At 49.7% G+C, this 14,862-nt stretch overlaps 1 protein-coding gene across 1 annotated transcript in view; it reads right to left on the reverse strand.

Moving 5' to 3' along the window:
* The window catches only part of VIT (vitrin), an 84,144-nt gene that overhangs the window by 17,344 nt on the left and 51,938 nt on the right, over positions 1 to 14,862 (reverse strand). The window contains exons 8-11 of the mRNA XM_084900606.1: positions 9,830 to 9,886; positions 6,029 to 6,073; positions 4,533 to 4,595; positions 67 to 214 (exon numbers count right to left, since the gene is read on the reverse strand). Coding sequence (XP_084756732.1) covers positions 67 to 214; positions 4,533 to 4,595; positions 6,029 to 6,073; positions 9,830 to 9,886 — 313 coding nt within the window. The remainder of the gene's footprint in view (positions 1 to 66; positions 215 to 4,532; positions 4,596 to 6,028; positions 6,074 to 9,829; positions 9,887 to 14,862) is intronic.

The raw sequence follows: 14,862 nt of genomic DNA on the forward strand, positions 1-14,862 counted from the left end.
GTATTATCTGTGGCACAAGATGAAGCGTGTGACTGCTCTTGGTTTCCGAATTGGAACAGCACTTACCCGTACTGAACCACCCCCACCAGGGGGCCCGCCGGGCCCACGTCCAGAGCCTGGGCGACGTCAGCCAGGAACTGCTTCTGGATTCGGAAGCGCCGCCCGCCGATGCTCGCGCTCCCGTCAATTAAAAACGCCAGGTCAACCCTGCAGTCTGAGGAACGGAGGAGGGCCTGTTACTCTGATCTCTCATTGCATTTACCTGTGTGTGCTCCCCTCCCCCCCCTCCTCCTCCACCAGAGCTCCCCGAGGTTCAGTGAAAAGCAGGTAAAAAGAAGGAGCAAGATGCAGGGTATGTCCACTTATTTACATCCAGTACCGGGCACCCAGGTCCTGGGTATGTGGGCCAGTACTCTTACCACCGCTGTTTTAGAATTCTCGGTTTCAGCCATAATTACAGACTTCAGAGCAGGGACCTCCAGTCAAGCCTGGGAAGGCCCTCAGAAAGTGTCCTACCCTATTTTCCTGAAAATAAGACAGTGTCTGATATTAATTTTTTCTCCCAAAGTTGCGCTATGTCTTATTTTCAGGGGATGTCTTATCTTTCCATGCGCTAGGTCTTATTTTCGGAGGATGTCTTATTTTCGGGAAAACATGGTAGGCTCAGAACATAGAAGTGCAGACCCCAGATATAGGATTTTTAAAAAATATATGTTTTATTGATTTTTTTTACAGAGATGAAGAGAGAGGCATAGAGAGTTAGAAACATTGATGAGAGACAATCATTGATCAGCTGCCTCTTGCACACCTCCCACTGGGGATGTGCCCGCAGCCAAGGTACATGCCCTTGACGGGAGTCGAACCTGGGACCTTTCAGTCGCAGGCTGATGCTCTATCCACAGAGCCAAACCGGTTTCTGCCAGATATGGGATTTTACTCTCGGGAGTCTGTAGTCTTTTCCTCTCCATCTAACTTTTTAGAAGTATGTGTTGCGTCTTTATAAAGGTGGGAAAGAATCCGCAAAGCCAATGCTGAGCGGCAGGAATTACAGGATGAGAAACCGGTAGCAATCTGCCCCCTCACTCCTCTGGGTGAGGCAACCATGGAATTACTACCCACAAGCATCTCCCGATGCCAGTGCTCGTTTGTAGCCGCCTTAGATGTCCTCCCGTCGTTCAGCTGCGATAATGAGCAGGACAGTTCTATCCGGTGCCTCTGGACCTCTGTGCATATTTGAAGGTTATGATGGAGGAGGGGAGGACAGTGGGGCTGCCAGCTACTTCAGCCTTTAAATGCTAATCAGAAATGGTGGATAGCCACACACACTGATAAAAGTTAGTGTCTTCTTTGCTCTTGGCTGAAGTGATATCCTCTCCGTATGTTAAGACTGATTATTTTGTGCTGATCAGAATTTCTTAGGGGAGGTAGACAGCCCTTTGATGAATAAAAAATGAGGAATGAATTGTTTAATGACTGCAATTTAGGAAACAACATATTTCAAAATCGAGTTTGATGGGGAGGAGAAGAGGCAGTAAAGACAGGCATTCCTGGGCTGGAGGAGTGAGGGTAGGTGGTGCCGAGGCCCAGACAAGCCTGGGTCTCTGAGCTGCTGCGTGGTTCCCATGGGGCCGCTGGGCAGTCTTCCCTGCGGCCAGAGGAGGAGGAGCTTTGTAGGCAGCAAGGGGTTTTTATGTGTTTTTGTTGTTCTTTTTTGTTTTTAATAAAATCAAGAAATGGGCATGAGTTGACACAGTTTTAAAAGCAGAATTGATGCTGAAACCAGTTTGGCTCAGCGGATAGAGCGTCGGTCTGCGGACTGAAAGGTCCCAGGTTCGATTCCAGTCAAGGGCATGTACACTGGTTGCGGGCACATCCCCAGTAGGGGGTGTGCAGGAGGCAGCTAGTTGATGATTCTCTCTCATCAACGTTTCTAGCTCTCTCTCCCTCTCCCTTCCTCTCTGTGGAAAATCAATAAAATGTATTTAAAATAAATAAATAAATAAAAGCAGAATTGATGAGAACTATTTAATAAAGAGAGATCACAGAATTGGCAGGTTAAGGGGAGAAGTTCCATGTGAGAATGTGCTTTATTTCCTTGCAGTGGCTCACGGCAATCCCAGCCAGAGAAGTGGGCTTTGACAGGGACCTCTGCGGGCCTGGCTGGCTCCGCTCCAGCTGCAGTTGGTGTCTCAGCTCGTTAGTGGATCTTGCAAACTGTTAACTTCCTTTTTGCCTGGACAGTGCCTGCTGACTCTTCCTGGTCAGCTGGCCTGCCCTGTCCTTGCTGCCCCCAAACTGCCTCTGCCTAAGCATGGCCCTTGGCATGAAGATTGGAAGGAGCAAATAAGTCAGGAAGTGGAGATGAAAGATGCCACTAAAGCCTGGGATAAAGCAAAAGAGAAGGGGAACTGCTGTGTGGCTTGTGGGCTCCTTGCCCACGCCTGGGCTTGCAATGTGAATTGCTGCCAGCAGGTGGCACTGGTGCTCTTCAGGGCTTGCTGCCCACTGGCGCCTATGGTTTGCTGGAAATAGGCTCCACCCAGACCTGTAGCTGATCTTGTTGGAACTCCTCTTGAACAACGTCTCCAGGTGATTCATGGGAACATCCAAGTTTGAGAAGTAACTCCTGGAGAGGGCTCGCCTTCCAGATGTCAGCTGAGCAGTTCGTTGAACCTTTTAAAATGATCACTGTTTTTTGGTGTGCATGTATGTGTGTTTTAGTAACTGTTAACTAGAGTAAGAGCCAAAGGAGATTTTGTTCTAAAATGCATAAAGTAGAATACGTGGATTTTGTAGCCTCTGTTTTGGTTCTTCATAGACCATTACCCCCTTATTTCTTATGTTTTTGAACTGTGTCTCGGATAGGCATGTTCATTTTGCAGCTAGGTTTTGAGGAAGTGAGGTGGCTTTCTATTTGAGTAGCTCTCTTCGCTTCCTAGCCTGATGGCTGAATTGAGGTCATCTTTGTGTGTCTCCCTCCCCTCCCCCTTCCCCAGAATGATCTAATGGCAGTGGCTCCGTCTCAGGGCATGTGCTCACTGAGACCCAGTGGCTTTCTCATATTGAGATGAGGTCAGTGCTAAAGGGTGGAAGTGGGATATGAAATGTTGAGCATGAGCGATTTTCTGTGGTAGAGATTGGAGGACTGGAAAGAGAAGGTAAGATATGTCGTCTATAGGAATCAATCTACCAGTTTTCTTAATTGCTTTGGTTTTCTGCAACAAGGTTCAGTTTTATCGATTAATGCCTTGTGTTGGCCATATAAATACATGAGGCCAGCGTTTCTGGGTAAGTGTCAGTCGCTTAGGCAGCTTCAGCGAATAAAGGTGACTGGGAAGCGCTCTGGGCTGTGCTTGTCAGGAGTTACTGTGCAAAGTCACCACTGGATTTGGGAGCCTGGCCTTCTGCATTTCTAACAAGCAATGTCGATACTTCTGGTCCCCAGACCACACTTTGAATAGCAAGAGCTAGGCTCAGATTCAGTAAGTATGAGGCAGGAATTGGTCATCTTCAATTTTTAAAGATTTCTTCTGATGGTTGTCATACAGGGGTCCTCAAACTTTTTAAAGTGGGGGCCAGATCACGGTCCCTCAGAGAGCTGGAGGGCCGGACTATATGAACTACTAATTCCTACTGTAACACCTCGGCTGCGCTCACTGCCCAAAAAACCTGGCGGGCCGGATCAGACTCCCGCGGGCCGTAGTTTGAAGACCCCTGTCATACACCGTGGGGTTGAGACTCACAGCCCAGTGGTGGCTGACTCGTAGTGAACTGCTGGGGGAATTTGCCGATGCTCTCCTTGGCTTGCACACCCAACTCCCTCCTGGTTCTCCTCTTTTCCTCTGGTCCCTCCTTTCTACTATCCTCAGGTGGCCTCTCCTTCACCTATTTAGTGTTAAAGTTTTTCAGGTGTAAGTTCTAGGTCACATTGCCTGTTTTCATAGGCTTGGTTTTGAACCATAGCTCATCATCTTCCAACTCTAAATTTCCGGCTGGGCTGTTCCTTCTGAATGTTGTATCAGGGTAGTCTGGGTAGTCAGCTCTCAGTGTTTTGCAGAAGATAAACGGATTTAAATGACCTCCCTGCCTCAACCTGCCCTGTTCCCAGTGGTCCTCAGGGCAGTACCTCTACCTAGTTGCTCTGATCACTTTTAATTGCCCATTCTCCTCCTCCAGTCCTGTAGATGCTCCCATCTTTATATCTATTGAATCTGCTCTTTCTCTGCAACTCTGAGCTCTGCCTACTATCCTCTCCACTGGCCAGCCTCCTCTCTTCATATGCTCCTGTGTCCCCATTCTGCCCTGTTGCCATAGTGATGTTTCAAACGTCTGATCCTCTCCCCCTCAAGCACACAGAAAGTTTAAATCCTTCAAAAACTTCCCTTTCCCCTTAGAACAAAGTGACAGGAGAGGGGAGGTAAGCAGAGCTGCGGTCGGGAAGAGGCAGGTTTGGGTGGGAGTGAGTGGGAAGAGAGGAGCGAGCGGATGAAATGTCAGAGTCACTCTCGGCTTCTCATTGTTCATTAACTCACTCGGATCTCCCTGGGAGACGGGGTCCAGAGGCTGTGTGCTTGTTTCTTCATTCGGGACAAATCCTGGAAAGAGCAGCAAACTCTTGGTGATTCGGAAGCACAGGAAGCCTCTGGCCTTACAGGACACACACACACACACACACACACACACACACACACACACACACACAATGGATATTCGCACCCAGCTCAGGGGGCGGCTTACTGCTAACTGTGCTCTTCTCACCACCCCCATCGTAAGAGATAAGGAGGAATGAATATTGACTGACTGCCTACTGAAGACACAGTTGGTGCTCACAGGGATTGGAAGTCACACTTTGAGTTCTGTCCCCTCCTGTGAACTCACTCTGCTTGAGCCTCAGTTTCCTTATCTGAGAGTGGGAAGTGCTGCGCCCCTGTGGTTTTTCCCTCTGCAAAACCCTGGAACCTCCAGGGGTGGGCCTGCGCCTCGCTAATCATGAACCTTCACCGTGCCCACCACCCGCAAGCCCTCAGTGGACATTTGGTGATGGAGTCAGTGAACAAATATGAGTGAGACACAAGGAGGACCATCCTACGGGATGGGATGTAGACTGGAGGGGCCGAGAAAAGGTACAAGTAACTCAAACAAGAGGATCTAAAATGCGGCTCCTCTGAGTAACAGTGTGAAACGGCCCTGTGCTCTGAGCGGCTGTAGGACCTGAATTTCTAGGAGCCACTTGCATGGCAGCCAAGATCACACATGTACCATTTAAGGGATTAAAGACAGCACATAAGCACTCTTTTAGGCTCGCTAAGGCCAGTGAGCCTCCCAGGCAGAGGGAAACTTGCACTGGGAGTGAGTGTTCCTGTTTTGAGGATGCTCAGAGCACCCCCAGCCTCCCCGCTGGGCTCAGCCCACTCCTGGGGCAGTGAGCTTGCTCCCGGCTTGTTAGTTTTTCCAACTTGCAGAGCACCTGATTCCATCTTCCCATTAAGGGTCGGCATGCTCCTCTCTTCCTCACATCACTGAGAGAGCTCACCGGGTGTCTGCGGGCCTTTCTCAGCGGGAGCCTCTCAGGAAACTGCCCCAGACCCCTCACTGGAGGGAGGGAAGGAAACGGGAGTCCCGGGCTCAGTCCTCTCCTGTACCTCTGTCCCTCCTCTTGCCCCGAGAGCCGGAGTCCGGGTCTATTGCTGCCGTTTCACACACGTGAGGCAGCGAACAGTGACCAACGTGCCTTCCCTGAAGGGAAAGCCTCAGAACCACTTGCACAGCAGGAAGGGGGAACGGAAGGAAGTCAGTGTGTCCGGAGGGAGAGGGTCTACATCCACTTTGGGAGCAGGGGACTGCCTCCCTCTGCGGCCTTCAGCCTGCTTTTCCGCTGTATTACAGCGCCCCCCTCAGCCCAGGCCCCTGTGCAGGCCCCCAGGGGGGAGGTGGCCTGGCCTCTGGGTCCGGCTGGGTCTGGGCCTCCCTGGTTCTGAGTCCTGTGTGTCTCCATCGGGTCTGGGGAGGAGGTGGGCTGTATAGTTACCTGCATCCAGAAGGACCGATCCAGGTTTCCACGTGTCCGTGTCCCCTGGTTTTCAAAGTAAAAAGAAACAAACTTGTTATTTGGATGAAACCAGCAGTCTCTCCAGTGACCCCCGCCCCCTCCCCTCAGGATGATCACCTTTTCCAACTGTGTCAGGAGGTTCAGTGAAGGGGCAGGGCAGGGCGGGGAGGGGGGCGGGCAGACTTTTGGATGAAGCAGCCTGAAACGTGTGGGATTTTCTCATGGAACGGTCTGAAGCCAAAGACAAAAACACCTTTGCCCTTTTCTTGCTCTCATTGTGCACGAAGGATCATGGGAAAGTGGGAATCCTGGGATTCAAGGGGACCTAAAAGGTCATTCAACCCAAACCCCCCCCACCCCCCCAGCATGCTTCTGCAGCATCCTCACCAAAGCGAGTGGATGGCTAGTGTTTGAATGCCTCCAGAGATGGGGAACTCATTACGTGCACAACTCAAGTAGTGAATTCTTCCTTGGACTATTGAGACTTTGGAAAAGCTTTCATTGTAGCTGAAATCTGTATCCGCCACCCATCTCTCCGCACCCGTTAAACACACAGTGTGTACCCAGCATCGTTCCAGGTACATGCGCCTCAGCCGCCCATCTGTTTGTGTTCTATTCCTTGGAGAAACGTGGCTCCTTCGGGGAGCAGGCACTCCGTTCCTGAGGCTCTGCTTCTCACCGAGCACCTCCAGCAGAACAAAGCCAGTGGCCCCTGGCATTCCTTCCGCAGTAAAATATTTAACGCTCCCCGCCCCCTGCACACAGGCTGGTGCTGGCTGGTAACGAGGACAGGGCGGCTGGGAAGGGGAGATTCCTACCCCAAAGTCCCTGACCTGTTTGGGGGGTGGGGGTGGGGGGATCATGGTTAAGAGGGGCTTGGAGGTAACACTGGCATGTTAGGAAGTCTCAAAAAGACACCCAAACAGCTGTTTTCCTCCCTCTCTTCCTCCTTCCCTCCTTCCCTTCTTCCTTCCTTTCTCTCTTCCTCCTTCTCTTCCTCCTTCCCTCCCTCCCTCCCTCCCTTCCCTCCCTCCCTTCCTTCCTCTCTCCCTTACTCCCCTTCTCTCCCACTCCCCCAGCCACCTCCAACTCAGAAAGCCCAAAGCTAAGGTATGACAAACGGTCTCATTTCTCAGAGACCATCCCTGCTACTGCATGCTGGAAGCATTAACACACTCAAAAGCAGTGGGCTTTTCGTTCACGCGTTTAAGATGGCAGGCGATTCTGAAAGTCACTCTGTGCTCTCGCACGTTCCGATTTCATGGTGGGAGCGGAGTTTAATGTAGCTCAGCCATTAACCAGGCGTATGACCTTGAGCAAGTCACATGCCCTCTGCGAACCTTCATTCCTTTGTAGATAACATTGGCAGGTTGAGTGAGATGATTGCCAGGTTCAAAATATTTAGGATTTACATGCTCAAACACTCCGCTGCTTCAGCCTTATCACTCTATTGCCACCTACTGGTAAAAATATGCACTTTGCCCTTTCCCTTAAGAAAGTAAATAAAAAGGTGCTGGTGACATCTGTTTTTGCCCAAGGCTGTCAGCACCTGGAGGTTACGAAGAGTTAGGATTCTGGGTGCTGTTGCTTTCGCTGGAGATAGGCTGTTTCCATGCCTCCGCCTGTGCTGTTGGTGCCACTTCCATTTATTTGGGATGGGTTTGAACCAAGTCACTTTTACCCGAACGCCGAGGGCTGGATAATATTTGGACAGCTGAGATCTGGTGCTTTTGGACTTGGTTGTAACGAGAAGGAAGTACACTTGGTAGAACGTTTGTGTTCCTGTGCAGAGGCCCAGGGCGGTGTGAAAAAAGAAGTTGGAAGACCCATCCCGGGTCTACCCCAAACCAGCCGGGCACTTGTGGGACTCGCCCGCCGGCTCTGACCTTAAGTCTCCCCGGGGAAGCTGAAGTCCGAGAGACTTGTGCTCGGCCGGCGTGGCTCAGGGGTAGAGGGTGGACCTATAAGCCAGGAGGTCACGGTTGGATTCCCGGTCAGAGAACGTGCCTCGGTTGCAGGCTGGATCCCTAGTGTGGGACGTGCAGGGGGCAGCCGATCCATAATGTTCTCTCATCATTGGTGTTTCTCTCTCTCTCTCTCTCTCCCCCTCTCCTTTTCTCTCACAAATCAATAAAAATATGATTTTTTTTTTTTAAAGTAGGGCCTAGAGATAGGTCTTATTTCCAGCCGTGCCCTGGCCATGCCCTGGCCATGCCTGATTCTAGTGGCAAGGCCGAGGCTGCCAGGTGGGGCCTCTCACACAGACCAGCCCCGTGAGAGCCCTGTGGTGTCTGGACTGGCAGGAATTTTCTCTTCGACACAGAACAGACAGAGCCAGGAGACATTTTCTAGAGGCTAACGTACCTCGGGTGACCTGGATTGAGCCGCGGAGGCCCCCAGTGTGCGGGGAGAGAGTGTTGGCAAAGGAAGCGGGCAGGGGTGCTGAGCAGTGGGCAGCGGGGCCAGGCTGACACCACCGCCCGGCAGGCTTCTGGATAGCAGCTCCCGAGCCTCTGCCTTTGGTACCTGAGGGGATTACCCGGGGCCGGCTGATCCACACGCAGCCAGCAGTCTGCTTTCTTTCCCTCATTTTGCCCCTGATGAGAATGCCCTGGTTCAGGTTTTCCTTGGAAGCCAGCTGAGCTCTCTGTGGTGGGCCCTCCTTCTGGGGGTTGCAGAGGAGGCAAAGCTCCTGGCCAAGAGGACAGGAGGAAGGAGTGCCCGCACTTGGCTGCCCGAACACTCCCCGGGCCTGGTAAGGACTGAAATGGCCTTGGAGTCCTTGCCCCGCCCAGTGAGCAGATTCCTAAGCCCTTTGTCGAGGACAGCAGCACAGACGGACGGATGGACAACGGACGTTAGCCCAGGTGTAATTGGGAAGCTCGCAGAAGCTGCTAGTCCTGTCCACGGGACCTCATGGAGTCCCTGCTCCAGTTGGCATCAGAGCTAAAGAGAACCTACAGTCTCTTTAGGAGTCTTTCAGCCTGTGGCGGACAGGCAGGTATCGCCCACAGTGGTCTGCAAACTGCAGCTGGCGAGCCTCTGTTGACTAATGAGTTTGCCGATCACTGTCCTAGCAGAAGACAGCCTGCTCCCTTTCCCTTGGAGGTCTGGGCCCCCATCCCAACGCCCCGGGGCTGCAAAGGGAACAGTCCTTCCATCAAGTCTGTGAACTCAGGGCCCAGAGTTAGCGGGAAGCCTCTGAGGTCACTCAATCCCCCTTCTCACCGCTCCAGCTTCACCATCAGGAGAGCTGCTCCGTCCCTCTGCGGTGCCAGGGCCTGGCTCAGACCCGGAAGGGCGCACAGAGGGAGCGGAGGGAGCCAGGGGGAGGGTAGTGCAGAGGAGACTCCGGGAGCAGAGGGATGTGTTTCTGTTCCTCACTCTGGAAGTCCCAGGGCACACGGAGCTCTGCCTTTCCCGGGAAAAGACAAAAACTTCTCCTCCGTTTACCCAGTGCCTCAGGCATAAGCCCCAGAGAGTATCCCTTTTCAGGTTCACAGGCGTCAGTTACTGAATCCTGAGGAATTTCTTACTAAACCCCCCACAAAACTGCCTCCAGGGAACGGCGAGGAGGGAAAACTTTGTTTATGTAAGGCTTCCTTGCTTTCCTTACAAGTTTCTTTACAAGCGGGGCCCTTGGGCTGTATCTTTTGTTGGCATAACCTGGTGGAATGCTTTCTGTCCAAATCCAAATCAAATGGCAAGGGTTTGGAAAGACAAACCCCCTGTAAACACACTTCACTTCCATCTGCCGGAAAGGTGAGGGCAGGCTCTTACCTGGGTTCGCACGGGGGCTGTTCTGGCTGCTTGTGTCGGAGGCGGTGGGCCAGGGATCTGTAATAACATTTGACTGGTCAGAGCGTGAATGTTAATCTAATCGCTCTCCTCCTTCCCATGATAACCTAAGAAGACATGACCAAGGCCAGACCCAAGGTAAAGCTTTGTCCTTGGGCGGTCTGAACCTGCCCCAGAGGAAGCATTGAAACGGAAAAGAAAGAAAGAAAGAAAAAGGGTTTAATTCAAAGCACTATTCCAGGTAATAATAACCCTTGTATTTCACTTGTTTTATGAAAGTACCATATTTTTATACTTCATTATTACAATAATTCTCCTCAGTGGTGCCACTCCCAAGGAGGTTAAAATAATCCTTCAATAGACACGTCACTTAACATTGAGCAATTTGCTTAAACGGTGTTAAAGTGGCATTGATGCAAATAGCGTTAGTGCTCAGTGATTTTTAAAGGGACACAGTGGGTTATCCTTAATTACTCTGAGAGAGAATCAAATATGCTCTGGCGTTCATTATTTATTGGGCAGTTTTTCTGAAGCAAGGGAGGAGGGTGGTAGGTGGCGGGGGTTCTGTAAAGAGAAATGCAAAATCCCTTTGGGGGGGAAGAGGCACCACATAAAAACCAGCAGAGGGGAAGAACCAAGCTTCATGGCGGGGAAGAGGTCAGAGGCCATGGAAAACCATCAGCTTCTCTCGCAATCAGATCCATGTGCCATCCATTTCCCATTCCCTTTGTCTCTGTTCCAGCTATTTGGACACAAGTCAAACTAGCTAATTATAAAGACAACACATGCTTACTGTAAAAAATATACTAAGGATAGTAAGAAATCACCTGTAATGTAATGAATCCCTGTATAGTCTATACTGGTATACAATATTGGCTTCTAGAGTTAGGTCCCCTTTTCTGTGCTGCGTTCTCATCATGCACAGGACACGGTTATGAGCATGAGATGGTGCCCACGCTGTTCTGTAGTCGTTGCTTTGACCTCCCAGGCTGTCCCAGGCTAACCCTCTGTCAGTAAGTGCACCTCGTCATCAAAATTTTAATAGCTGTATAGCAGCTCCGTTATTGGTCTGATGATGGACAGTTAAACTGTTTGCGTTTAGTTTTCTATGATGAACAACATCTGTGTCCCGGCTTCTTTACGTCCTTGGCTGGTAATTACCTGAAAATACGTTCCTGTAAGTGCGAATTCTGGGTCAGGTCTCCACACGCTTGCCATAACTGCGTGTGATCAGTTTCCAGTGTGAATTGGTGAAAATGACATCGTATTGCTTAATTTGCATCTATTTTATTCCTGGTGGGGTTTGAACGTCTTTTGTTATATTTATTGGCCACTTACAGTTCTTCCGCTTTAGCTTTGCCTGGTCATGACCTTCACCCATTTTTCTTTTGCAATGTTTGTTTTCCTATTTGTAAGACTGGATTTTAGGAAGAACTTTCTCCAGACACCTTAAGGAAATTATACCTTCAGAGACGAGATAAAGGCTGGTAGACAGGGAAGTTGCATGAGGAAGGGATGGGCAGTTAGAGAAGCTGGTCTCCTTCCTGTCGCAGAGTTCACCACTTCCTTCTCCTTTCTAACAGCTGTCAGAGGGTGGAGTAGGAGGTGATCAGAGCCATCACTATGCCTTGCCGTTAGGTGGCGCTCTGCTTCCTTCATTTGTCTACCCTTCCTTGTAGAGGCATTTAACCGGCTAGATTAGCTGAAGCAACCATAGAGCTTCTTAAAACAAACCCGACCAGGAAAGCAATGCTGGGCAAAGCCACTCCACATTGCAGACCTGGTGGATTCAGCTGACTCTGCAGGTGGGCCTGGAGGGATTTTTCCATCTTCTCCAGAACTCTTTCCTCAGCCTATCTTTGGATATGGTTCTCTAGGCTGCCCCCCTCTGGTCCTGGGATGCAGCTCTGCAGCCTATTGACTCCTGTGGGTGCCAATAGTCTTTGGCCTCCACCTGAAGAACAGCCTCACTCCTGCCTGGGGGAGGCGGTCTCTGTCACTCTGGCTCTTGGGACCTCTTTCCCCAACCTTGAGTTGTCCCTCAGTGTCTTGTTAGCTTTGCACATTCCTGGATCAATAAAGGGGCTATGATAAGTGTCCAGCCCCATCTTTCTCAGAGCCCTTCCACCTACATCAGCTCCTCTTCCCCTGTCTTTTCCTGCCACAAACTTTCTACTTTCTACTAAAACCCCTCCATGTTCCTATGTCCCATCTGAGAGGCAGCTCTGTACCTCACTGTAGAGCAAAGATGAGTCATGGACCCCAAATGCAGATTGCTCCTGTCCCACCTGCACACTTCTCACATGTCCTAAGCTGAAGCGACGTGCTACAGGGATCCTGGTGGGATGTGTTCACCAATGCAGCCCAAGAGCCTAGAACAGTGCCTGACACATAGTAGACCTCAATAAACATTTGTCGAATAAATAAAATGAATTAGATTTTACTGGAACGCCCTCATTCACAACCACTACTTAAATCTTTTGACTAAAGTCAAAATAAGAGAAAACACGAACAGAAAGCCAACCTTGATAAATACAATAACAGCAACTCAGTTGTCCAGCATCAGCAGAGTCACTCTCCCACTGATTGGGAGAAATGGCAGATTATTTCCAGCTCGTTTGAAGAAACAGGGGTTATTTGTAAACTAAAGATTATATAGTTGGGATACGATATCACTGAAAACATCTATAGCCATATATATTAAGATAGGCATTCATGAAAGTAGATTGGTGGTTACCTGGTGCTGGAGGAAGGAGAGATTAGGGAGATAGAGTGAATGACTCAGTTGGGGAATAGGGTTTGTTGTTGGGGAGAGAAAATGTCCTATTACTGATTGTTGGGGATGATTATACAACCTCGTGAATATATTAAAATACCATTGAATTGTACATGTTCAATGGGTGAATTGTATGCTGGGCAAAAAGTATCTCAATCAAGTTGTTTTTAAAAAAGACATAGCCCTTCACACATCAGTTTCCACTTCCCTTCGGTCCTACAGAAAGTCCTTTGAGTAAGCTTTTAAAAGTCCTCTCTCCCTCCCCCTCCATGGTCTGGCTCCTTTCTTAGCAATTACTGGGCATTCTGCATGGATGCTCGCTCAGAGTATCTGTCCAGCAGCCTGTGGGGCAGCATGGGCGCGGGCGCTGGACGAGGATGAAGAAGGAACACTGATGGGCAGGAGGCTCTCGTCCAAGGCCCTAGCCCCCGGCCAGGAAAAACGAAGCGTTGCCAGGTTGGGAGCCACTACTTCAAGTTGCTTGTGGTTTTCCATAAGCACAGGCCCAACCTGCAATAGGATTTCCAAGCTCCCAGGGCAGCCAAGTAAATATGCCACATGTTTAATTAGACGTGTTGGGTGAAAGCTGTCCTCTAAGGAGACACCAGGAGCAAACAAGGAATTACTCAGAAGTCTTTGAAAGAATCAAGGCCTCCAAAAGGCAAGAGCCTGAAATTAAGAAAATGGATGGAAAATGTTTGCCTATGGGAACCCTGTCCCAGCATCCTTCCTAAGTGCTTTCTCGTTTGCTGTCAGGCATAGTGTGTCTGTGTTCATATTCACCTGAGATGAGTAAGAATAGGGTGGTCAGAAGTGTCTGTCAATCTTCAGAAATTATTATTACTTTTTAAACATTTTTTTTAAATTGATTTCAGAGAATAAGGGAGAGGGAGAGAGAGAGATAGGAACATCAATGATGAGAGAGATAGGAACATCAATCATCGATCAGCTGCCTCCTGCATGCCCCACACTGGGGATCCAGCCCACAACCTGGGCATGTGCCCTGACTGGGAATAGGTTGATGTTCAACCACTGAGCCATGCCAGCTAGGCCAAAATTATATTTATTTGGGGACTTTATTTACATAGCTTCTCCCATGAGTTGTTCATTGAATGGAATAATCTATTTCATAGGGCTGTTGGGAAGATTAAATAAATTAATGCATTCAGAGTGCCTGGCACATGAAAAGTGTGGACTATGTGCATTCCATTACTTATTATTATTTTTAACCCTCACCCGAGGATATTTTACCATTGAGTTTTAGAAAGAGTAGAATAGAGAGGGAAAGACAGAGAAATATTGATGGGAGAGAAACACATTGATTGGTTGTCTCCCGCATGTGCCTTGACCAGGGCCTGGTTCGGGGATGAGGTACGTGCAACTGAGGTACATGCCCTTGACTGGAATTGAACCCGGTACCCTTGGGTCTGCAGGTGGACACTATCCACTGTGGGCTCCATTACTTACTATTCATCACAGTGGGAGTTGGCTGTGTCTAATCTTGCCACCCATCCCTGTCAGGATGGGTGAGGCCCTGCTTCTGTGATCTTCATTAGCACCTGGGATATGGTTTATGGCAGGGATGCCTTTTGCAAAGGGAGTCACAGGAGGGCCAGGTTGCCAGGGCTCAAACCCAGCTCTGCCCCTGCCCAGCTGTGTGATTTGGGACTGGTTTCCTCACCTCCTTATGCCTTGGTTTCCTCATCATCAGCACAATGGATCAGTCAAATGAAAAGAAACATCTACGTGATAGGGTTGTGGTGAGGATTTAATAGGCTGATATTTGTAAGATGCTCAGGAGAGTATTAATAATAAGTAATGGAGCCCACAGTGGATAGAGTGTCCACCTGGGGACCAAAGGGTACGAGGTTCAATTCCGGACAAGGGCACGTGCTTCAGTTGCAGGCTCTTCCCCGGACCAGGCATGCGGGAGGCAACCAATCAATGTGTTTCTCTCCCATCAATATTTCTCTCTGTCTTTCCCTCTCTTTTACTCTCTCTAAAAATCAATGGGAAAATATCAGTCAGATGAAAAGGAACATCTACGTGATAGGGTTGTAGTGAGGATTTAATAGGCTGATATTTGTAAGATGCTCAGGAGAGTATGTAGCACATTTAAAGTGTGTGTTTGTGAAATGAAAAGATGGAATGAGAGTTAGTTGGCTTTGATATGGAAAGGAAGGGCCATGCTGGGTGGCTGGAATGTTTGGAAGCTGGAGGTGAGGCTGGAAGGACAGAG

This window comes from Pipistrellus hanaki (assembly GCF_964339955.1).
Source record: "Pipistrellus hanaki genome assembly, chromosome: 12".
Taxonomy (NCBI): Eukaryota; Metazoa; Chordata; class Mammalia; order Chiroptera; family Vespertilionidae; genus Pipistrellus; species Pipistrellus hanaki.